This window comes from Sphaeramia orbicularis, chromosome 6 (assembly GCF_902148855.1).
Source record: "Sphaeramia orbicularis chromosome 6, fSphaOr1.1, whole genome shotgun sequence".
In the NCBI taxonomy this organism is placed as follows: Eukaryota; Metazoa; Chordata; class Actinopteri; order Kurtiformes; family Apogonidae; genus Sphaeramia; species Sphaeramia orbicularis.
This window is the reverse complement of record NC_043962.1, coordinates 3,561,159-3,586,421: the sequence shown is the minus strand read 5'-3', so window position 1 is coordinate 3,586,421 and position 25,263 is coordinate 3,561,159. Positions and strand designations below refer to the sequence as shown.

The following is a 25,263-nucleotide window of genomic DNA, read 5'->3' as shown; positions in this document are numbered from 1 at the left end:
TGTTTTTTATGGTGTTTTCATCTTGGGTTTACATTCCAGCTTAATTTTTTTCTTTTAGTTCATCTTTTTCTAGTTTTTTTTTTGTTTTTTTTTTTACTATTAATATATATTATTCACAACTTCAACGTTTTAGTTTTGTCTGGTCTGTTATATGAAGTTACGTCTTTACATCTTAAGTCTTTTGTTCTTCTTCTATTACTGTTCATTTTTCATTATCTTTTTTCTTTTTTCATCTTGTGCTGTTGTTTTTCTCTCAATGTCTTTATCACCTCCTTTTGTCTCATTCTTCTGGATGCTTGTTCATTTATGTCCGTTTACATCTTTAATGTTTACATTGACCATCTCTGATGTTTCATTGTTTTATTTTTTACATCAGTTTAATGGTTCTTTGGTGTTTTTAAATGTCTTTTACATTGGTTTCATCTCTTTGGCTGTTTTACCGTGGTTCTTCTGTCTTTCCTTCGTCTTGGTTTCGTTCTTGGCCTGTGTCCCCACTCGTCCATCGTCCATCCATCGTCCGTCCTCCACAGCTCTGTAATGGTCATCTCTTTGTCCTCCTGCCGTTTTATTCCCTTTAACTCTGCCCCCGGCGGCTGTTCATTCGCCCATGGTTAATGTATAAACTGCACCGAAGACTAACATGATGAAGATGTCCGGAGGAACATTGGCCTCTGATAACGTCCTGCTGAGTCACAGTGGACACTCCGGCCACGCTGCTTTAGACCACCGCCGTTTAGGTTTAGCTTTCAGATCGTCCTGCTGATGTTTTGACCTGTTGCCGGGGACGTCGTAAACCCATTGGACTTAGTAAATCTGTGTTGGACACGATCTGGACTGGACATGGACATCTGCTCTGTCAGAGATCAGCTCCTCCACGTGGAAATCCACATCGATGAACATGAACCTCGCAGAGGAATCCTGGAGCTTCTGCGCAGACTTCGACCTCAGTGGAACTCAGGAGAAATTCAGATGAAAGTGAGTTTATTGAACAGAAGAACAGATACAGGACGATAAAGACACAGAGTCTAGGATCTGAAATATAAAACAGGGTGTCCCTAAAGTCTGGACACAGAGACAAAAACACATATTTTCAAGAAATGACATTTTATTCAATTAGAATATTAACAAATAACATCTTCAATATGGTTTCTATTTGTGATGCAAAGGTTCTTTCACTTTGTAAGATTCAATTCTTTCTTTTGATAAAACCATATTCAGTCTGTGGTGGTAAAACAGATCTAGTTAATGAGATTTCTTTTGTGTCCAGACTTTAAGACATCTTGTTTAATATAGTAATTAGACCCTTTAACATCAGATCAAATCAGCAACCACAGACTCAGACCAATGAATGTTAACTTCAGTCTGAAACATCAGCAACACAACAGGAATGATTAACATGATGACGATACCTTCCTTTTTTGATCAATTCATTTTCTTTCATCTCATGTCTTTTTTGTCATATTTCATCTTCTGTCATGTCTGGTTTCACATATCAGTTTCATCTTCTACATTTTTATTAGTCTTGTTACATCTTTTAAGTAGTTTTTACTTTTCTGCTTTCATCTGGTTGTGTATTTTACTCTCCGCTGCGTATACAAGTACTGCATCCAAACCTTCCTTTGGTAAAACTATATAATTATCATCAACCAAACATAGTCAAAGAGTGAAAAGTCAGCATTCACTGCTTCCTCTTATATCTTACATTTCTGATACTTTTTTCTACTCTGCACATTTAAGGTCATTTGGTTCATACTGTCATAGATGAAATATGTCGATAAAATAGTTCAAACTGCTTTGGCTGTTAGCTTTATTCATCAACCAACTATTGAAAACCTCATAATATTCAGGTTAAATCAGCAGATCTTCACATTTGACCTGCAGCAGTCAGTCATTTCTCAGTAATTTAAGGAACCGTGGCTGTTTAAACCTGTTTGATATAGATCTGTATGAACAGATAGAATAACGAGTCCGTCCATGACGACTCATGGGCTGTTTGATGGAGGTCCATCAGACGTCTGTTCTCGTCAGGTTCTTCGGTCCCGGAGGAGACTCGATCCTCAGACAGTTTCATCTGGATGGAAAGTGAACAAACATGGCCACATCGACGCCTCATCAAGTATTTATATAAAGACCAGAGGCCGATGGCGTCCTCACACCGTTACCGCTGAACGTAAATACAACATGTCACCTTCAGATGAAACACAACGTCCACAACATTTGAGCTTTGTGTCTTTATTCTGTAGCATCATTTTGTCATCTATTTCATGTCAAACTACAAATACTCGTTTTCTTCAACTTTCTGTTGTCTTTAAACTAGGCAGTTATTTCATATCTATTATGAAAATGATGAAAATCAAGAACATTTAACGCTTTAACCCCTGGCGTGTCTGTGGTGAGCATTCTGAATTATGATGTAATATGATCTTAACGGGCAACATTTCAAAATGCATAGATAGACTTTGTTCTTGCCATAGACATCTGAGCATGCTCAGTGCACCCCCCACCGCCTGTGTAATGGGGGTAAAACACAGACCAGTGGGTGAGACCAACTCACTATAAAAATAGACGGTTTGGGTTTGTTTGGTTTTTTTTTTCACTGTTTATATCATATTGATTGTTAATATTGATGTTTCTATGTTCAGTCATCATGAACAGGACATCTTACAGCTGTAGACATGATGTGTCCCAATATTTTTGTCCATATAGTTTATAAACATCAATATTTCCATAAAGTTTAATGAGAGATTTTTCTTCCTCAGTAAGATGTGAAGAAAGTAAATGGTTAGTTGTGGTGAAACATTAATATTTAGTCAGAGCAGGAAAAATATTTTAGAAATTTGGAGGTAGAATATTTAAAATCAAAGTCATGAATTTAAAAAAAAAAAAACGAAGAGAGAAATTAAGTAAAAACCAGCTCCGAGGCATTTTGGAAGCAAAGATAACAATTTAAACCAAACTAACCAATGCAATGATATTTATCCCAATATAAAACTATATATGACATTTGTCATTATTGTTTTGTATCCCAGACCCCTGTTAGAAAGAAACACCTGAATTCAACGTGTCCACATACTTTTGTCCATTTGTGTATGAGTTAGATAATTATGGTATGAGAATAATGAAATGATTATTATTAGATAGATAGATAGATTTTATTGACCCAAACTGTAAAAATGTAGTGCAGCAGCATGATAGACAGTAAAATCGAATATAAGATCAACAATAGAATACAAGAGCAAACACACAATAAATTAGAAGTGTTAAGAACTGAAGCTGTTGAAAATTCAGTCGATAAAACAGTAAGGTGTAACAATAGACTGTAATGTGCAAAGTAAAATGGAATGAATTAAAAAATCCAACCTCACAGTTTCACCTAAAACAGTTCATTAGATGTCTGAGTTTGTTCTGTGTAAAACATGGTCGTTAGTGAAAAACAGCAGGTTTTCTTTGGTTTAGTTTAGTTGAGATCATCACGGCGTCTGAACAGTAACAGGAGGTGATGAAGACATGATTGAAGCCGTGGTCGTGGTGTTGACACTGGTGGACCTGCTGTCCATGAGGAGGTCACCAACCTACATAACAAACATAAACCCCATTTCTCTGAAAGATTGGACCTTGTGTTTGCACATGGGACCAGGTCTGGATAATCCTGTTCACATCACACATCTGTTCCCAGGGCTGAGACGCCGTTGTCCTGTCACCTTGGGTTTTCTAAGTCTAACATACCTGCACCGGTCACATCCTCCACAGGGTTTCAACTGCATTTAATCAGCCACACATGTCTGAAAATGCAACACGTTCATCGTCCGTTTAATAATCAGACTGAAGTATAAACCAGTGGTTCTCAGCTGGTCTGGACCCACCATCACCCCTAAATGACAAGACAAGACCCAAATTAATAACAGTCAGACTCCTCTAATTAATTTAATAAAAACATGTTGTGTTTTTGAACCTGAGCTAAAACAGAATATCACAGTATGAAAACACAGAAGACAAGTTTAATGATAAACCAAACTGAGCAGCAGGTGGTGATGATAAATATGGAAATGTTCCCTTTAAAACTAAATTAAGTCCATTTGAACCAAAATGTACACTAAGTCAAACATTGTAAGTAGGGCTGTGTATTGGCAAGAATCTGGCAATACGATACAAATCACAATACTAGGATCACGATATGATACATCACGATATATCATGATACTGTTAAAAGGTGATTTTTTTGTTTCTTTCTTTTTTAAAAATTATTTCCTTGAAGAATTAAATTACATCAGAAATCTGCACAAATACTAAACACATTTTTACTTGATCAGAACAGGATCTAATGTTATATCACAAATTTTTCTGTGTCAAAACTTAAATTATTTTTTACAGACATTACAGTTTCAGATCCTGTTCAAATGTTCATATTCTGTTAGTTCAGAACTAACATCAGAACAGTATTTTAGTTCAATCCCAACAAAGGAACGAACATTATTTAACAAAAGAGTGTTAAATAATAATAAATGAAATATAAACCATAAAGAAAAACAAAAATTAACCTCCACAGTATCTGCATTTGAATAAATACCTAAAAATATGGATACAGTACTTTTTAATATTGATACAGTATTGTGAAAGGAAATATCGCAATATATCGCAGAACCGATATTTTCTTACACCCCTAACTGTAAGTACATTCAGTCACTTATTCAAGAATTAAACTCACTCAGGTTTTTGTCCTTAATGTAGGTAAAACCATATCTGTGTGGTCGTTGTCATACGTGAGTTTTGTCATGATATGAATGGACTTGGTAGACTCTGATGGACTCACTCAGGTGGACTCACTCAGGTGGACTCACTCAGGTGGAGTCTGCCGGACTCGGATGAACGTTTTGAAATGTCTGAAATGTGTTTTTATCGTGCAGACGTTCACCGACGGCATCACCAACCAGCTGATCGGCTGCTTCGTGGGTTCTCTGCAGGAACCTGGTTGCGTTCTGGTTCGACTCTACGGCCGGAAGACGGAGCTGTTCGTGAACCGGGACCGGGAGGTGGAGATGTTCCAGGTGTTCCACGCCCACGGCTGCGGACCTCAGATCTACTGCAGCTTCCAGAACGGCATCTGCTACGAGTTCGTCAGGGGGACAGTTCTGGATGATGAGCTGCTCCGACAGCCGTCAATCTACAGGTACCGGAACCGCCAACCCGGTTCAGTTACTCCTGGACAGACCATTAGACGAACTAAGGGCAAACGGTGCCGTTGAACTGTTACAGGTTTATATCACAGTAGTCCACGCATTAGATAAATAACTGATGGAAGATGAAAACATCAATACATGAGGGAACAAAGACAAATACTACCTCACTGTACTTTACTGTACTTTACTGTCCCAAAAACCCTCATTTTATTTGTGCTTTAAATTTATTAATTATACATAATCTTTATTTCGCATCATTGTGCATCTTCACATTGACTGATTTCAGCCTAAACCCAAGAAAAGAAGAATGAAAAATAGTCACATGATGACTACCACACAACAAACAAAAATTAATGGAAAAGTTGAAAATGACCTAAAAGAGAAGACAAAGATGATGTAAAAGATATGACGTAAAGGTGCTAAAAAGCAAATCTACTTAACCCCGTAAAACCTGACCTATCTAAAACCAGCCACAAAATTGTTTACACATCTCATTTCAATTAAAAAAAAAAATTTGAATTGAGATGTTTATCAGACCTTTTAACAAAATCCAAGCAAAATATTTTGCCATATAATTTTGTTTATGATATATTTTTGTATCACATTTGATAGATTGGGTATTTTTTTAAGTACCTTAAATATACCTGCAGTATCAAAATTGATACACGTTTTTAACACAGTTTAACTGTACTATAAATTATCAAGTAATTATGTATTATTTCAGTACATGAAGTACTTATTTTAAAAAAAAGTAATAACAATATAAATGTTCTTCTTCACATAACCTTTTGAAAATTACCAAAGACTTTCCTGCAAAAAGTGTGAGGATGATTTAACGATAGCGGCCATATTGGAAAAAGGCAAAAAAAAAAACAACAACCTTCCCCTGGCTGCAGTGGGATGATAATCCACCAGGGGTCATGGGTCATATACAGCAGGTTTTTAAGGAAAGTATTGATCTTGATTAGATAGAGATTAGATTAGATACAAATGTTTCAAAGGGTTAAAACACCAAATGACAATAAAACAACAGAAGACAAAACAAGATAAAAGAAGACATAAAAGATATAAGATGAAAACAACATAGAAGATGGAACAAAAACAACATAACAGTGCAACAAAAGCTGTAATGCACCACCAGATATATAAAATGCATGGAATATAAATGAAAAGCTCGTCATGTGAAGTACTTCAGTGAAGTACAAACACCTTGAATGTCTGCTGAAGTACAGTCCTGAAGTATTTGTGTATTTTCCACCTCAGTTCACACTGATGCAGCTGTTTTCTGGTATTTCACTCCCATCGTCCATTTGTTACTAGAAGAACCATCTCACATCCATCATCTGAGGAAAAATCCCAGAATCCTTTGTGTCACCTTTAAGAATACCCCGGGTTGAGCACTCAACGGGTCAGAAGGTCACGAATGCAACGAGGCACATTTCAGCACCGAGATAAGAGGGAAATGGACGGGAGGCGTTGGTGATAACGCTGGTTTGTGCAACAACAACCTGATGTGAGAAAACGTTTCCTCTGAACAGATTGATCGCCGCAGAGATGGGGAGAGTCCACGCCATACGACCCAAGAGCGGTCCGCCCGTAAAACCCTTCCTGTGGACCAAGATGGCCTGCTTCCTCAAACTGCTGCAGTCGAGTAACATCAGCGGAACCACAGAGCAGCACAGCACCGACAGGTACCCAGGTTTACACGGGTCCACTGGGGTTAAAACAGGGTACCGTGGGGTTTACAGGGGTCCACTGGGGTTAAAACAGGGTACCATGGGGTTTACAGGGGTCCACTGGGGTTAAAACAGGGTACCATGGGGTTTACAGGGGTCCGCTGGGGTTAAAACAGGGTACCATGAGGTTTACAGGGGTCCGCTGGGGTTAAAACAGGGTACCATGGGGTTTACAGGGGTCCGCTGGGGTTAAAACAGGGTACCATGGGGTTTACAGGGGTCCACTGGGGTTAAAACAGGGTACCATGGGGTTTACAGGGGTCAGCTGGGGTTAAAACAGGGTACCATGGGGTTTACAGGGGTCAGCTGGGGTTAAAACAGGGTACCATGGGGTTTACAGGGGTCCACTGGGGTTAAAACAGGGTACCATGGGGTTTACAGGGGTCCACTGGGGTTAAAACAGGGTACCATGGGGTTTACAGGGGTCAGCTGGGGTTAAAACAGGGTACCATGGGGTTTACAGGGGTCCACTGGGGTTAAAACAGGGTACCATGGGGTTTACAGGGTCCACTGGGGTTAAAACAGGGTACCATGGGGTTTACAGGGGTCAGCTGGGGTTAAAACAGGGTACAATGGGGTTTACAGGGGTCCACTGGGGTTAAAACAGGGTACCATGGGGTTTACAGGGGTCAGCTGGGGTTAAAACAGGGTACCATGGGGTTTACACAGGTCTGCAGGGTTAAAACAGGGTACCATGGGGTTTACAGGGGTCAGCTGGGGTTAAAACAGGGTACCATGGGGTTTACAGGGGTCAGCTGGGGTTAAAACAGGGTACCATGGGGTTTACAGGGGTCCACTGGGGTTAAAACAGGGTACCATGGGGTTTACAGGGGTCCACTGGGGTTAAAACAGGGTACCATGGGGTTTACAGGGGTCAGCTGGGGTTAAAACAGGGTACCATGGGGTTTACAGGGGTCCACTGGGGTTAAAACAGGGTACCATGGGGTTTACAGGGTCCACTGGGGTTAAAACAGGGTACCATGGGGTTTACAGGGGTCAACTGGGGTTAAAACAGGGTACAATGGGGTTTACAGGGGTCAGCTGGGGTTAAAACAGGGTACCATGGGGTTTACACAGGTCTGCAGGGTTAAAACAGGGTACCATGGGGTTTACGTGGGTCTATAGGATTAGAACGGGGTGGTCTACAGGGTTAAAACTGGTATAAAACGGGGTACCACCAGGATTTAAAGTGGTCTACAGGGGTCACAACAGGGTACCATAGGGATTTAGAAATGTCTGCTGGGTTAAAACAGGGTTAAACTGGCGTGGTCTACGGGGTTTAAAGGAGGGTTTAACAGGGTACTGTCAGGGTTCATAGTGGAGGTCGTGAAATGAGACTCAGTGCTTGATGAGTGCTTGACCCCCATTTCCCCATAACCCCGCCCTTTGAGTCCAAATATGGTCGCTACTGGTTCTGACTGGAGATGCTGAGAAAGTGGCTCCTTATTCATTTCGTGTTTGTTTTATGTTTAAGTCTGTCATGCGATAAATAGATAAATTGATGTGATTGATTCTTTCCTATCATGTGTAGAGGGAGGCCGTTTTCAGGCCGACACATCCTCCCTATTTATTCATCCATTTTTTTCCTATCCATTTGGACCAAAACATGGTAATAAATAAGTGATTTGCGTTGCGTCCTCCCTCTGACAGAAACCAGCTCCGTTCTCCACTCTGGTCTTATCGGGTTCAGGGTTTTAAGCTGAACAGCTCCGGCCTCAGCGTGTGGACGAGGCCGTCGCTCTCAGCCGTCATTGGGCGACGGGATCAGGAGGGGGAGGGGCTCCGCGGCGTCGACTCCGGTTTATCTGTGACAGGGTTGGAGGGGTCAGAGGTCAAACATGAGCTTCCTGCCCGACTCATCCTTATCGGTCAAACGTTCAGACATGTTTACGTTTGAGTGGAGGGGTCGACGAGTCCACGAGGACGGACCGGAGACAGACGGCAGGAGGACGTTGACATGACGACCATCAGAACAGAACGGAACAGAGCCGGACAGGACAGAACCAAATGGAACAGAACTGAATAGAACAGAACTGGTCAGGACAGAACGAAATGGAACTGGACTGAACAGAACAGAACAGAACTAGTCAGAACAGAAAAGAACTGAATATAAACAGAACTGGACAGGACACAACCTCACAGAACAGAATCAAACAGAATGGTACAGAACTGAACAGGACAAGTCAGGACAGGACAGAACAGAACTAAACTGAACAGAACCGGACAGGACAGAAGCAGACAGAGCAGAACCTCACAGAACAGAACAGAACTGAACACAACTGGATAGAACAGAACAGAACCTCACAGGTCAGTACTGGAACAGGACAGAACCGAATAGAACAGAACTGGACAGGACAGAACAGAATCTCACACAACAGAATCAAGACAGAACCGAACCATATAGAACAGAACCCCACAGAATAGAACAGGACCAAATAAAATGGAGCAGAATAGAACCTCACAAAACAGAACCAACAACTAAATTGCACAAAGTGGTCGCATTCGCAGAACCTGAAGAAAAAAAAACAACAAACATATTATGACTCTAGATCTAGAACTGAAAGGTATATTTGTCGTACAGCAGAACAGAAGCATGTCGTTAACCTCATAACGTAATTATCTAACTCATACACAAATGGACAAAAGTATGTGGACAGGTTGAATTCAGGTTTTTATTTTCTAACGGGGGTCTGGGATACAAAACAATAATGACAAATGTCATGATATAGTTTTATATTGGGATAAATATAATATTGATTATTAATATTGATATTTATATGTCAAATCATCATGAACAGGACATCTTACAGCTGTATATTTTAACATTAGTCATTATTGTTTTGTATCCCAGACCCCTGTTAGAAAAGAAACACCTGTGTCCACATACTTTTGTCTATTTGTATATAACGTATATAATTATGATATGAGGATAACGATATGGTGACATGATAACTCTTCAATAAAGAGAAGAGTAAACACCACCTCTAAAATGATTGACTGTTAGTATGTGTTGTACATTTTTAACCGTCATAAAGAATTATGAGAACCTTAGTCAAGATTTTTTTCCTGAGTGTTTTTATTCCTTTTTAGGCATGAAAAAACAATGCAATTTAATTTTTTTTAATGAACCTATTTTTCATGGAGTTCCAAAAATGTCCACTCAGCTGGACACCATGTGTTTAATTTTTGAAGCAAAGAACCATGTATTTAAAATGCAAGATCAGAAAGCGATAAACTGTGAAAACTATGAAATAAAAACATTTTTAATGCAGCTAATCTGATGTTTTCTCACATTTTATCATATTTCCAATTTTTATAGCAATTTATTTACACTCAAACATGTCACTGCAGATCAGGTTTATCAACAACAGCAAAGTTACAGTAATGGTGTGAAAGTCAGTGTATTATGGGATGGTGCATAAGCGTCCACTGTGTTGGCTGATATGGAACTAAAACAACAAAACCCATGAATATATAAGAGAACAGCTGGAGAACAACTGTCCACTGTGATGACCACTATGCATGAACGGGTTAAATGCATGAACCATCCAGATGTCTTCTATCCCTTAACCATGTGAACTGTCCTGGAGCTGCACCTCCTCCAGGAGCCCAGTAGATGGTGCTGTTCTGAGTCATTTCATCCAGTCCAACACAGGCCTGGTGATGAAGGACCAGGACGGACTAGGAGGTCATTTAGTCTTATGTTTAAGAGGTTATTGAGGCGTCGGCGAGGCGTCTTCGTGCCTCTGTTTGCGTAGTCGTTGATCTCCTGAGTCGCACAAAAGATCGACAAACAGCATCAGAGGGAACTTAAGTAGTTGAGAATGTGAAGAGCTGCTCTGAATGTGATCTTCAGAGGAAACGCTAAAAGAAAAGGCAGAGAAAAGTGAAGGAGCAGGAAGAGGCTGCACCTGCAGAGGACGCCGTCAGAGCTCCGCCCCCCTGCCGCGGCGACGCTCACCCAACGCCACCCAAAAGAAGCAGCAGCAGCTGCAACCAGAGGAAAGTCAGCAATACAGGCAGAAAGGAAAGAAAAGACACCTCCTCCTCCTCCAAAGACCCCCCGCTGCCAAACCGCCACCAAACCGCCACGAAGCGCCGAAAAAACGCAAAGGAACGGGGAATGAGCGGCACTCGGCGCTGCTTCAACCATATGTAAATAAGGCCCATTGATAAGGAAGCAGCAGAGGAAACTCCACTAATTACCTTCCAGAGGCTCGACAGGGAGCAGGAGGCGAACGCACTCCAGTCGATTCATGAAAAGGACAGAAAAAGGAAAAGGAAAAGATCTGATGGCAACACGACAGGTCTGCAACGGAAAGGCTTTCATTTGGCTTTTGACTCCACGAGTTCAGACAAAGTGAAAAGGAATCAGGGTGATTCAGTGTCAAACATACGAAAGATAAACCATAAATGAAGCATGTGACAGGATTAGACTTAAAGCAAATGACAGGATTAGACTTAAAGCAGAGTCACAGATACTGGATTCACCTCTGGAGTTAAAGAAGAATAGACGAAAAAAAAAAGAAAAAGTAGAACTGAGTCCAAGGAAAGTCTGAGGAACTGAACCTCACATCTGTCAAACACTAAAACATCAAACCAACATTAACTTCACCCCAAAGTCTGGATCAGTTTCACCGTCAATAACAATAATCATTCATTATTACATTAATAAACTATGGCGTCGAAGTGACTTTGTCATAGTTTTCATCAAGTCGTGCAATAATCCTCTGTTCTGCAATAATAATACAATATTTATTCAATATTTAACAAAACATAAATGCACTGTTTTTATATAGACCGGAGTTTGTAGATATACATACTGTTAATATTGTATCTATTCATATTTTGTCTATTTATTTTATTCTACTTGAGCTCTATTCTTATCTTAATTTTGTAAAATTTTATATTCTGTTTTCTTATTTGTAGTTTTTGTAATTTTATATTCATTCTATTTTTATTTTTCTGAAGTATTAGTGTTTTTTTTTTAGTATTGCTGCACTGACTAGAGTAGCACACAATGACATTTTATTCTATTCTATTCTATTCTATTCTGTTCTATTCTTTTCTATTCTATATGTTGTTTTTTGTTTTCGGTTATTTTATTTTCTGCTGAATTTCACCGGCAGTCATCCCGATGTTTAGCCTTCACCATAATCAGTGTTTTTTTTTCTCTTATTATGTCTTTCATGACTCTTTAATGTTTTTCGACTTATTTTTATAGTTATTTTATCTTTAGCATTAGTTAAAACTAACTATTGACAGTCATCACGATGTTAAACTATCTTGATCTACTATCATTACAATCATCCTCTTTTGCATCTTGTTAGTGTTTTACATTTTATTATGTTATTTTTTTGTTACTTCTTACTGTTCTTGTCTCGTCAAGTTTCGTCTTATGGAGTTATTCGTCATTGTTAGCCTTTGCTGTTGCTAATGGCAACCATAGTCAAGGTGTTGAAGCTTTGCTATTTAATTTTTTTCCATCTCATGTTTTGTTTTAATTTTTTTTTACCTAATGTTATTTTTTGTTCAATCTTTCATGACTTTTTCATCTTATTTTTTTCGTTTTGTTCCATCATTAGCATTAGCCATCGCTAATGGTTGACAGTTGTAGTGATTTTTCTCTTGTTACTTATTTTGATGTTGTTTTTGTCATATGTTGTTTCTTTTTATGTTTTGTTATTTAACTTTACATTAAATTTGTCTTGTTTTCATCTTTTTCTATTGTTTTTTGTTGTTTATAACTATTGTTACATTATTTTTGTGACGTTACTTTGTTTCTTTTTGGTTTTTTTTATGTTATTTCATTGTTTTGTCTTTTTATGTTATTTTCATTTATGTCTCATTTTCATCTTTTTTTTTTCTGTACATAAATATGCTGCATTTCCTCTTGCTTTTTATTTATTGTCATCAGTAAAAACTACAGTAACACTTTTAACCTTTTATAAAAGAAATACATGTATTCAGGTGAAGTTGATTTTCATTTTCTTACAGTTTTTATCTGTTTTTAGTTTTTCTTGCACTCTTGAAATAACATGGAGAATTTAAGCAAGAAAATGAACAAAGACAGCCAAAGTAATGAATTACATGGACAAAATTAACAAAAATAATAAGCAACAAAAACAAAATAAGCCACAAACTGAACAAAATTTTAGAAAACCCCCCAAAACAAAGCCTATGTAGTGTCATAAATGACAGTGGATGAACACACTTGCTTTGAGATTCAGTTAATGATAGATTTGACTGAAAAAGTCAGTTTTTCTTGAGTTTGTCTGTTTCTGTTTTAATAAACCTCAACTTTAATCTGACCTTTAATGAACATCTACATGACCAATGAATTAAAAATAGGAAAATACATGATTTACGCTGAAAAATTAAAAATACACAGGATAATATTGTAATGATGATAAATCACTTAAAAAAGGTTAAAAATAGAGATACATTTATTTGGGAACTGCCATAAAAGTGGAACTGGGTCTTTAAGGGTTGAATGGCATCATGTTATTGTGGATTCTTAGTTGAATTTGGGTCAGTTTAATGCACATTCATGGACTTTTTTCCTTTTTGATGGATTGGACTTGGGTCTAAATGTTCATAAATACTTGCTCTGTTTTAAACCTCAGTGTCGTTGGTTGAATAAAAGCATCTGATTAATGAAAACTCATCTGTTTTTATGAGTCGGCGTCGGCTCCAGAGGATGGAGGCGGTGTAAACAAATCCGCTACTCCGGGCTTTTATCATCCCTTCGCTAAATGATGTTTGTTCCGTGTGAATAAAGGGGCGGGGCTTCAGTGACACCGTGTAAATTAGCCTCTTGTCGTGACCCGACGACTCAAAAGAAAACCTGCAAATTAATGAGGCGCTGGATGCTTGCGCAGCGTTTTCTTCTGGCGTCCAAGGCCGTCGCCACCGATTTGATAGATGGAGTAATCAGCCGAGTGAACAGCAGGCATGTGACCTCCGGGCTCTCCGCCGCCGCAGCTTTGTCTTTAACCTGTTACATGTAAACAGATCCTCCACATCCACGTCTCCATCTAACCTAAACATTTACACTTTTAGCAAAATATTCACTATTTGCACCTTAAATCCAGTGTCTTTTATTTAGATCAGATGTGTCAAACATAAGGGCCGCAGGCCAAAACCGGCCCCCAGATGGTCCAATCCGACCTGTGGGATACATTTCCAAAGAGGGTGTTCAGGTTTCACATACAGTTTGTCTGTTTGTTGATTTTGAATTTAAAACCAAAAGTAAAAAAACTAAAAAAGAGAGAATTTTTTTTTTTTTTTTTTTTTAATTTTATTGCAGGACGCAGTGTGACTTATATAACCTGTCCCCTTACCCCGACTTTTTCTACTGTCCCAAGTCCCATGATCCACAAAATAACTCTCAAAATATTACACATACCAAATCAAGCTCTGTCCAAGCCTATGTACATGATATATACTGTAGTTCATTATTCATAATCATAAAATATAATACGCATGATATACATTCAATGTGATATCAAGTAAAATAATAACATGATAACCCATAAATAATGACTGCTCCAAATTTTCTCCTTGGTTTAATGTGAAAAAAAGTAAATTTACATTATGCAGTTTACACCCAGATGCACCACTGAGCACACAGGAAACCATTCCAGCCTGTGTCCATCCGACTGTTTCATTCCACTTTATAACCACATAATTATTATTATACACAACTATAAGAGTCTGGTTTCTACCGGCTCTATTTGTAAAGTGTCAAAACATAATTTTTCTTATGATTTAGCGCTATATAAATAAATTTGGATATATTTTTGCACACTTATTATGTATATTTCTTTGTCATATTGATGATATGAGTATTGATGATAGAGTTTTAATGTGTGTACTTATTTTATTTTTATGTTGTATTGATAATTTCTTTCCTTCTACTTTTTATTCTACTTGACTGTAACATAATTTCCCCCTGGGTTTAATAAAGTATTCTGATTCATGGTGAAAATATATACATTACCAAACTATCCTTTAACAAAAAAATATTAATAACCTCACCAAATATAAACAAGAAAATAAGTGTATTTTTCACAATATTCTGCTTGTTTCTGCATTTGTAGATAAACTGTCATCTTTAAATTGTGTTAATAATAAGATGCAACATAATACTGTTGAAATTACACTATTTTAAAAATATTTCATTAAGAGGAATGACAAAACAAGACGAGAAAGTATCATGTAACAAAAATAACAATGAAACAAAACATGAGATGGAAAAAGCAGAAAACAGTGAAGGTTTTTTTTGCGTCTTTGACATCATTTGTGGTTTTCGTTGTTTACATTAATCTCATCGTGTTGCTTTTTTTGATGTTGTGGATGTGTGAAATTATGCAGAATCAAAAATAAACTCCCTTTAATCGCATGAAAACGCTGAATGCACTTGTTGGAATTTTTATGGATGAGCTTTTAAACTAAATTTAATTTGCATTTATTTATTACACTCAAACAAAAGCTAACGTGAGAGTCGATGTGTGAGAGATCAGGCTGGTTTTTATATTTCAACTTGATATAATAATTTCAATAACAACCCAGATTTTATCTCGTAAAGTTTGTCACATGATCAACTTTTCTTTTACTTTTTTGTTACATTATTGAACCCTTTTACATGAGCAAAGAAATATGATAACTGTCAGTAAACGGATCATTGTAATAGTCAGATCTGATTCGTTTAAATGCATTTCAGAAATATGATAATCCATGAACCCTGAGGAATTCCGGAGCAGCAGCAACAGAAACACAAACACCCACAATATATGTAATAAATTAGCAGTATGAGGACAGACCTGGATCATTTAACTGTAATGTTCATTGTGATGAAGGTGCAAAATGACGTGTAAATGCAGAATAAGGATTAACCCGTTGATCGCTGTGGTTCCCAGGCCGGCGGCGGCGTCCCAAGCGCTACCCAGTCTGGAGACGCTGAGGATGGAGATGGAGTCACTGAAGACACACCTGTCCCAGATCGAGTCTCCGACCGTCCTCTGTCACAACGACCTGTTAACGAAGAACATCATCTACAACCAGGAGGAGGGTGAGGCTGCACCACTGGCACTGAACGCAACGTCCAAGTAAATCAGCCAGATACTTTTACTGTTGAAATAGCGTTTTTGCGCCATTTACCCTTTAACCCCTTAGACGTGATTCCAGGTAAAGGTTCTGCTGTGAATTGTCATCTGTTTCAGGTTCATAAAAGCTGCTGCAAGTATGTGCTTGTGTTCCTTTTCTTCAGTGGTTTTATTTTACTGTGTGTTTTAGGGTCATAACAGGGTGGAATAAGAGGAATGGAAGTTTGACAGGTTTGGACAAAATAAGACACTCAGAATGTACATTAATAAGAGATTTAGGATGTTGAACATGAACTGTGAACAGGAACACACTGAACAACAATAAAGATTTGAATTTGGGCCCAGTAGGTTTTATTTTGGGGCTTTTTTTTTCTAAATCAGTCCAGCTGCTTTTTGACACCTGGTTGAACTCCATAAAGCACTTACATGGTCAAAACTCGGTAAAAAGAAAAGTAAAGAAAATCACCACAACACTGCAACAACAGTAAAAACAAAAAAACACAAGGAAAACAGTGTAAAAAAATAAAAAAAGCCCAAACTGTCTATTTTTACTCATGTATCTTCACTCACTGCTCTGTGTTTAGCCCCATTCCACAGACAGCTGGGTGTGAACTGAGCATGCTCAGATGTCTATGGAAAGAACCAGGTCGATTCTATCAGCATTGAAATTTTTACTATTGAGCAAACGGTTTAATTTATATGAATATTTAAAATAAATCATACATTCAGAACAATCACCACAGACACGTCAGGGGTTAAAGGGTTAAACGCGTCTTGCTTTTTCTTAATGCGTGCCTTCGTTTACGGTTCTGTGTGATTTCACTCATATTCTACAGGATCCTCATTCCTTTGTCAAAGACGACACTCGTCATCAGATAAACTTCATGTGTGTTTGTCCCATTGCCGTGGTAACCACTTCCTCTCCCTTCTCCCTTCCATCAGGAACGGTGAAATTCATTGACTACGAGTACGCCGATTACAACTACCAGGCCTTCGATATTGGCAATCACTTCAATGAATTTGCCGGTAGGTTGTGTGTTGAGATGAAAACCAGTTCAATTTAGCCCCAGGGCCATGAGCGGCCAGAGCGCCGCGGCAGCGTAATGAAGGCGGTGGACTGCGGAGACGCTGCCCAAGACATGACGGAGGCGTTGGTGGCGATATCAGGTTATCTGTGTGTCATTACCACCAAAGCAAAGCGCTCAGATCCACTGATGGAGCAGCAAACATGGCACAAAAATCAGCAATTGGACACTTTGGGATTGTTTAAACAGAAGAGTCCGACAGCAGTTATGAGCAGAAACGAGCCCAGTTTGGATTAAATCACAACAAACTGGAAACTGGACATGTGACCATAATGTCAGACACTTAATGTAACAGTGGGTGTGGGTGAAACCGGGACGGAACACAGCCCACCAGTGGGTCCAGGTTCACTTTATCTCAGGAACACTTGGACTGCAGCCGTTGCACCAAAATAAGGCACCACAGCACCAATGAACCAGAACCTGAATCTGAATTAGAATTAGAACCAGAACCAATAAATCAGAACCAGAACCGCAATCATATAAATATTTATATATCGGCTAAAATTTCCTTAGGGGGTCAAATGAGTGGCCATTTTTGTCAAAAAAAAAAAAAAAAGTCAGAAATACATAGAACTGTGTGAAAATAATGCTAATCCATTTGTGCACAGGCTGATATTCTTTGACAGTGGAAGCTCTATTTTCATAAATATTGGATTTGGAATAGCACGTGTATGTGAAAACTTTTGCTGGTGGACGGACGTGACATTACCCATGATGCTCTGGTCAGTACCAGTACTTTATTAGGAATAAACTTATAGACTTCCTATTGCTAATTGTGCTCTTCTTCATAAATGTTGGTATTGTGGATCTAAAACAATCCCAGCTGACACAAAAACACTAAATGTGTCAGTGGACGGATGTGACATGGTTGTTGTGGATCCCATCATACTGATGCTCTGCAGCCATGTCAGCGTTTACACTAATGATCCCTGTGCAAAAACAAGGAGCACTATTATTTATTGGATAGTTTAGCATCAGACTAAAGAGGAAATAACAATATAGAATTGTTATTTCTTTATAAAAATTCTTATTGTTGATTTAAACAGTGACGTGTGACATTCTTAATGTATGTATTGTTGTAACATAAGCAGGATGGATCAGCACCATACTCCAGACTGAACCTGTAAAAATAAAACGTGATATGTAGCATATAATCTGGTAAGAAAAACTGGGGAATCTAAAAGAATAGAATTTTTTTTTTTTTCAGGTAAATTCAGTTCAAATATAACTTGGCCATTTGTGACATGAAAATATAGCATTAATTGTGCTGAAATTGGACATTTTTGAGCTGAAATCATAGTTCATATGAGCATCAACATGTTGAACAGAACTGAAATCCTGTCCATTTGCAGAACTTATATTTACCAACACAAAGTTCCTTTGGATTCACTGAGACTGATTTAATATGAACAAAGACAGAAATAAGACCTCTAAGCACATTTTATATATATTTATACCCTATATATTTTATATATAGGGTGTCCCATAAGTCTCCATACATAGGAGACATAATACATATGGTTCTAACATGTATTTCTTTATATTTCTTCTTTATAGTTCTTCAGCAGTGGAGGACACGCATTGAAATGTGTTCCCGACAAAATGGCAGTCATATAGAGCGTATTATATAAATAAAAATGGTTTATGTCAAGAAACGTTTATTTTTCCTATGTATGGAGACTTATGGGACACCCTGTATATCTCACCCCGGAAACAATGATGGTGCGTCACTTACAGCTGACGGTGGCTGTTCCCACAGGTTCTACCCTCACGTGTACTTTACATAAAAAAAAGGGTCCAGTTTTGCATTTACATAATACACAAAGCACCATTAATGTGGTAAGAATGACCAGTACATGTTCACTGGAAGGGTCAGTCTCTGTCCCTATGACTCCATGTATTGTCCTAACATCCACCTGTGTCTTCTGTCCGCTCGTCCACCTGTGTCTTCTGTCCTGTCATCTACCTGTGTCTTCTGTCCACTCATCCACCTGTGTCTTCTGTCCGCTCGTCCACCTGTGTCTTCTGTCCTATCGTCCACCTGTGTCTTCTGTCCACTCATCCACCTGTGTCTTCTGTCCACTCATCTACCTGTGTCTTCTGTCCACTCATCCACCTGTGTCTTCTGTCCGCTCGTCCACCTGTGTCTTCTGTCCTGTCATCCACCTGTGTCTTCTGTCCACTCGTCCACCTGTGTCTTCTGTCCACTCATCCACCTGTGTCTTCTGTCCACTCATCTACCTGTGTCTTCTGTCCACTCGTCCACCTGTGTCTTCTGTCCACTCGTCCACCTGTGTCTTCTGTCCACTCGTCCACCTGTGTCTTCTGTCCACTCATCCACCTGTGTCTTCTGTCCACTCGTCCACCTGTGTCTTCTGTCCTGTCATCTACCTGTGTCTTCTGTCCACTCATCCACCTGTGTCTTCTGTCCACTCGTCCACCTGTGTCTTCTGTCCTATCGTCCACCTGTGTCTTCTGTCCACTCATCCACCTGTGTCTTCTGTCCACTCATCCACCTGTGTCTTCTGTCCACTCGTCCACCTGTGTCTTCTGTCCACTCGTCCACCTGTGTCTTCTGTCCACTCATCCACCTGTGTCTTCTGTCCACTCGTCCACCTGTGTCTTCTGTCCTGTCATCTACCTGTGTCTTCTGTCCACTCATCCACCTGTGTCTTCTGTCCACTCGTCCGCCTGTGTCTTCTGTCCTATCGTCCACCTGTGTCTTCTGTCCTATCATCCACCTGTGTCTTCTGTCCTGTCATCCACCTGTGTCTTCTGTCCACTCGTCCACCTGTGTCTTCTGTCCTATCATCCACCTGTGTCTTCTGTCCTGTCATCCACCTGTGTCTTCTGTCCACTCGTCCACCTGTGTCTTCTGTCCACTCGTCCACCTGTGTCTTCTGTCCACTCGTCCACCTGTGTCTTCTGTCCTATCGTCCACCTGTGTCTTCTGTCCACTCGTCCACCTGTGTCTTCTGTCCACTCGTCCACCTGTGTCTTCTGTCCACTCGTCCACCTGTGTCTTCTGTCCTATCATCCACCTGTGTGTTGTCCAGGTGTGTCCGTGGTGGACTACAGCCTGTATCCGTCCCTGGACCTGCAGAGGGACTGGCTAAAGGCGTATCTGCAGAGTTATAAACTCAGCGGTGGACAGGAGGACACCGTCACCGAGGAGGAGGTCACTCAGCTCTACGTCCACGTCTGTAAATTCTCTCTGGTGAGTGAAACTTTGTCGTTATCACAGACTCCAAAGTGACAGATCTGTCGACAGTTATTTCCTCTGGTGAAGTTCTGTGGGACGGACTCAGATCTGTGAATATTATGGGATTAGTGTCCACATTTCAGCAGAATCCATCTGTGAGCAGACGCTGAAATGACAGGGCGCTAACACCTCACATTTGGACAATTTACTTTTCCAGCAGAAAAAAAGTCGCCGTTCAGCGTCTGCTAGACTCCATCTGATTAGAAACTGAAACACAGAAAAATGAAAGACAGCAGCCAAAATTAGTTTTCTTATGACCACAATTTTCATTCTTTGGTGGCTCGAGTGGTGCTGGTCTATCTGCGGAAAAGTGCTTCCAAAGCTCAACACAATATGTGGAATTGTCCAACTCAGAGGGACGGACGGAGCAAATGTCTCTGAAATAGACTGGAAATGATGAGGACGCAAATGACTGTGAAATAACCCAGACCAGTCTAAAAAGGAGGAAGAAGAAACGGGATCGAACAAGAGCAGAGATAATAACAGCACACTGATGGAAATCAGATTATGTATGACAGAGCACGGAGGGCCAGGAGGAAACGGAGGAAACAGAAGGAAAGAAGAGAAAACAGAGGAAACAGGAGGAAATGGGAGGAAACAGAGGGAACAGGAAACAAGAAACTGAGGAAACAGAAGAAAATGAGAAAATGGAGGAAATGAGGAAACAGGAAGCGGAGGAAACAGAGGACACAGGAAATGGAGGAAACAGAAGGAAAGAAGAGAAAAGAGAGGAAACAGAGGAAACAGGAGGAAATGGGAGGAAACAGAGGAAACGGGAAACAAGAAACTGAGGAAACAGAAGAAAATGAGAAAATGGAGGAAATGAGGAAACAGGAAGCGGAGGAAACAGAGGACACAGGAAACGGAGGAAACAGAAGGAAATGGGAGGAAGCAGAGGAAACAGGAAACTGAGGAAACAGAAGAAAATGAGAAAATAGAGGAAATGAGGAAACAGAGAAAACTGGGAACAGAGGAAACAGGAGGAAACAAGAGAAAACAGAGGAACCAGGAAGAAATGGGAGGAAACAAGAGGAAACAAGAAACAGAGGAAACAGGAGGAAACGAGAAAATGGAGAAAACGGAGGAAACGGGAAGAAATGGAGGAAATGGAGGAAACAGGAAACCGAGGAAACAGAAGGAAAGAAGAGAAAACAAAGGAAACAGAGGAAATGGGAAACGGGGAAACAGAAGGAGAGAAGAGAAAACGGAGGAAACAGGAGAAAATGGGAGGAAACAAGAGGAAACAGGAAACAGAAGGAAACAAGAAAATGGAGGAAACAAGAGGAAACAGGAAATGGAGGAAACAGGAAACAGAAAACTGGAAACAGCGGAAACGGAAGGAAAAGAAAATGGAGGAAACAGGAAATGGAGGAAACAGGAAATGGAGGAAATGGGAAATGCCTGGTCCAGCCCTTACGGTGGTCTGAGGTTCCCCCTAGTCCTGACCTAAAGGTGGTCTGAGGATCCCCTGGTCCTGACCTTAAGGTGGTCTGAGGATCCCCTGGTCCTGACCTTAAGGTGGTCTGAGGATCCCCTTGGTCCTGACCTTAAGGTGGTCTGAGGATCCCTTGGTCCTGACCTTAAGGTGGTCCGAGGATCCCTTGGTCCTGACCTTAAGGTGGTCCGAGGATCCCTTGGTCCTGACCTTAAGGTGGTCCGAGGATCCCTTGGTCCTGACCTTAAGGTGGTCCGAGGATCCCTTGGTCCTGACCTTAAGGTGGTCTGAGGATGCCCTTGATCCTGACCTTAAGGTGGTCCGAGGATGCCCCTGGTTGATCACATAATCAAAATATTCTTCACATAATGATCTGAGGGTATTTGGACATTTGAGGTCATTTCCATCCTGGTCTGGTTCAGTTATCAACATCCTCCTCCTCCTCCGTCCCTCAGATTTACTGTCCCTGATCATCTTCATCCTTCCTCATTTATTGGTGCGATTGTTATGTTTTTCTGTATTTTTGTCTTTAAATCAACTCAATGCTTCAGTTCAGTTGAAGTCGTGGCATTAACTTTGGCCCGAGTCCAGACCTGAGCAGCGTGACTTTTAGCCCCTCCCCCTGTGGGATTCCTCGCTGTGTGGGTTTTTGTGAATGGCCGCCTGTCACTGCTCAGCCTTAGACTAATGCTGTCTTAATGGAGACGAGTTATTAATCATAATGGAAACGAGCTCCATCCCTCCCTGACTCAAGACTCCGATTAGAAATGAAAATCTGCCAGAGGGAGAAAAAAACGCCAGAGGAAAACCGCACATCGCTCTGCAAGCATTTCATTCCACCCTTTATTTGATTATCAAATAAAAATGTGATTATATCACTGGGCCGCAGAACACAGGCCTGTCTGGATCTTATTAGGACGTGCTATTAGTGGTCCTACCATGAAGATTTACTAGAAGGGTGGAGAACAACAGAAATTTATGGAGGCATGGAAGTCCACAAGCCTAAGTGAGCAAAGCCATTAAGGAGGAAACCGTTCAATACGCAGCTTTGTCATCCAGACTGGCAGCGGCAGCAGCAGATCTGGGATCAGTTCAGCAGCTTTATGGACCAACAAACACAGCACGACAACCCGATAAAAGTCAGGAACCGGGACGGCTCCCTGAGGTCCACCGACACCACCGGACCTAAAGGGAAATGAACCAGAGGATGGAGGAGTGGCTTTGGCTGACCCCACAGTGACCTCTGACCAATCAGAGATGTGAAAGGAAAGAGATGTAACCTGTGACGAACAATAAAACCAGGAAAATGGACACGAAGTGGTTGGAGATGCACGGTGGAAAAGGCATCAGAACAACATGTTTAATCCAACAAAAGACTGTACAACATGTAGAACCAGGTTAATTAAACCAGCAAATACAAATGAATACAGCAGATGTATGTAACCCAAATTAAAGAGCCTCATCTCCCTCATTCACAGGGATGTTAAACTCATTTTCATTTTAGTTTAGGTTCCACATTCAGACCAGTATGATCTAAAGTGGGTCAGACCAGTGAAATAATAACAGAATAACCTATAAATAAGGACAACTACACATTTTTCTCTTTACTTGAATGTAAAGTAGAATTGAATGTGAAAATGTTAACATTCATAAACTATCCTTTCACAAAAATTGTGAATAACAAACAAATATGAACAACCTGAAATGTAAAGAAAAGAAAAATAAATTAAATTTTAACAATATTCTGTCTCAGTTTATTATTTACACATGCACATTACACCTTACAGATCACAGTGGATCTACAAATACACCAAACATTTATTAAGAGGCTGAATATTGGTACAATTTGGAAGTTTGTTGTGTCGTCATATATATTGTCTAGGTTATTCTGTTTTTATTTTACTGGTCTGACCCACTTTAGGTCATATTGGTCTGAATGTGGAACAATTATGATTAGACAGATTAATCTGATCCAACAGCTACAGACTGAACATACAGTATAAATAATTATAAGGAACCTATTGGTGCTATGAAGCCAATACTTTGAATTTTGGCCATTGTCATGAAGTGACCATATTTGGACAAAAGGGAGGGGTCTACAGCTAATGCTAACTGCTAGCTTACTGATTCATCAAGCACTGAATATCAGTGTAATTTGATGTCTTTTTAGAATTTATTAGCCACATCTACAATATAAAACCAATAAACAGAATCTCTGAAAGTCATGTTCTACCCAAAACCTGAGAGCTGAGAGCCTATTGGACCACAAAGTCTAGTGGTCAACAGTGGTATTACACTTTAACAAAACTAAAGCAGGGGTTTCATTGTGGAGCCAAAGTCCTCAATCATTTAATGTAAAAATAACAAAACTAAATGAAGGGAAACATTGACCTGAAATCACAGGTTTGGAGAGGTCAAAGGTCATTAGTGAGTAAATGTCTATAATGTCCCTGTTTTCTGACCCTGATGTGTTTTAATGATGTTACTGACTGAACATGAGCCGTTTGGACCCCAATGTTCATTTGCTTTCATTGTTGCATCTTTAACCTTTTTCTTCTTTTTCTTCTCCTGCTTCTGCTGTTTCTTCCTCCTCCTCTTCTTCTGTTTCTCCTTCTTCTTCTTCAGGCATCCAACTTCTTCTGGGGTCTGTGGTCCATCCTTCAGTCCAGATTCTCCTCCATCGACTTCGACTTCCACAGGTTTGTGTTTCAGTTTTAAAGGCGCATTGAGTCAAACATAAATTTGCAGAAAAAAAAGTGCATCCACCTTCACATCAACATAAACCTTCAGCTCATGGATGATTAAATGCAGAAACACATGAAACCACAAAGAAAACTGTGACTTCAGTGTGATCATCTCATTACTTAACTCAGTCGTACATCATTTAAATACATACAAATGGAACAGAAATATATCCAGCTCTCTGAGGTCAAGTGCTCGGTATTTTATTGCAGTGTTTAGACTAACAGGATCTTCATTAAGGTTGCCTGACAAAGAATTTGTTGGCAGAGAAATTGCAATAAAGGAGCGGTAACTTGAGCCCAGTTTGTGGAAATATTTTATTTTTTTTCCACCGTGGCTTGTGTCGTTGTGTATCCACACTTTGTGTCGCTCGTACGCACAGACAAAATATTTACACATGAAATTATTCTGAGCTTTTCTTCGCCCTGAAACCACACGAGAGGAAGATGAAAGCCTCGCAGCGTTCCAACGAATCAGAAGTTGAAACGACAGCCGGTGTCTTTAACCAGATCCAGGACGCATTCCTGAAGCAGCAGCGGCAGCAGACAATGGGGTTCAGGAGGCCAACCGCCCCCCTGCGCTCCCCCCACTCCAACCCCCCCGTCCTGATCATGATCCTAATCAGTATTGACGTTCGGCACCCTCCCTTCTGTGTGGTGTTCTCCGCCCGGCCCCCACCTCATTTCGATCCGGACCTCAGAGGAAATGTGATCTGGGGG

At 40.1% G+C, this 25,263-nt stretch overlaps 1 protein-coding gene across 1 annotated transcript; it reads left to right on the top strand.

Annotated features, from left to right (window-relative positions):
- The first annotated feature begins 840 nt into the window (after window positions 1–840).
- Window positions 841–24,520, top strand: LOC115420984 (ethanolamine kinase 1). Its single transcript, XM_030136633.1, has 8 exons — window positions 841–975; window positions 4,905–5,167; window positions 6,716–6,868; window positions 10,504–10,532; window positions 15,855–15,986; window positions 16,963–17,046; window positions 20,162–20,322; window positions 24,428–24,520. Exons 1-8 carry the CDS (start codon window positions 841–843, stop codon window positions 24,518–24,520), a joined length of 1,050 nt encoding a protein of 349 aa, XP_029992493.1.
- The last annotated feature ends 743 nt before the right edge of the window (window positions 24,521–25,263 follow it).

Coding starts and splice junctions, on each gene's coding strand:
- LOC115420984 (XM_030136633.1), top strand. CDS start 841: ATGGACATCTGCTCTGTCAGAGATCAGCTCCTCCACGTGGAAATCCAC. Junction 976..4,904: donor CAGGAGAAATTCAGATGAAA/GTGAGTTTATTG, acceptor TTTATCGTGCAG/ACGTTCACCGACGGCATCAC. Junction 20,323..24,427: donor ACGTCTGTAAATTCTCTCTG/GTGAGTGAAACT, acceptor CTTCTTCTTCAG/GCATCCAACTTCTTCTGGGG.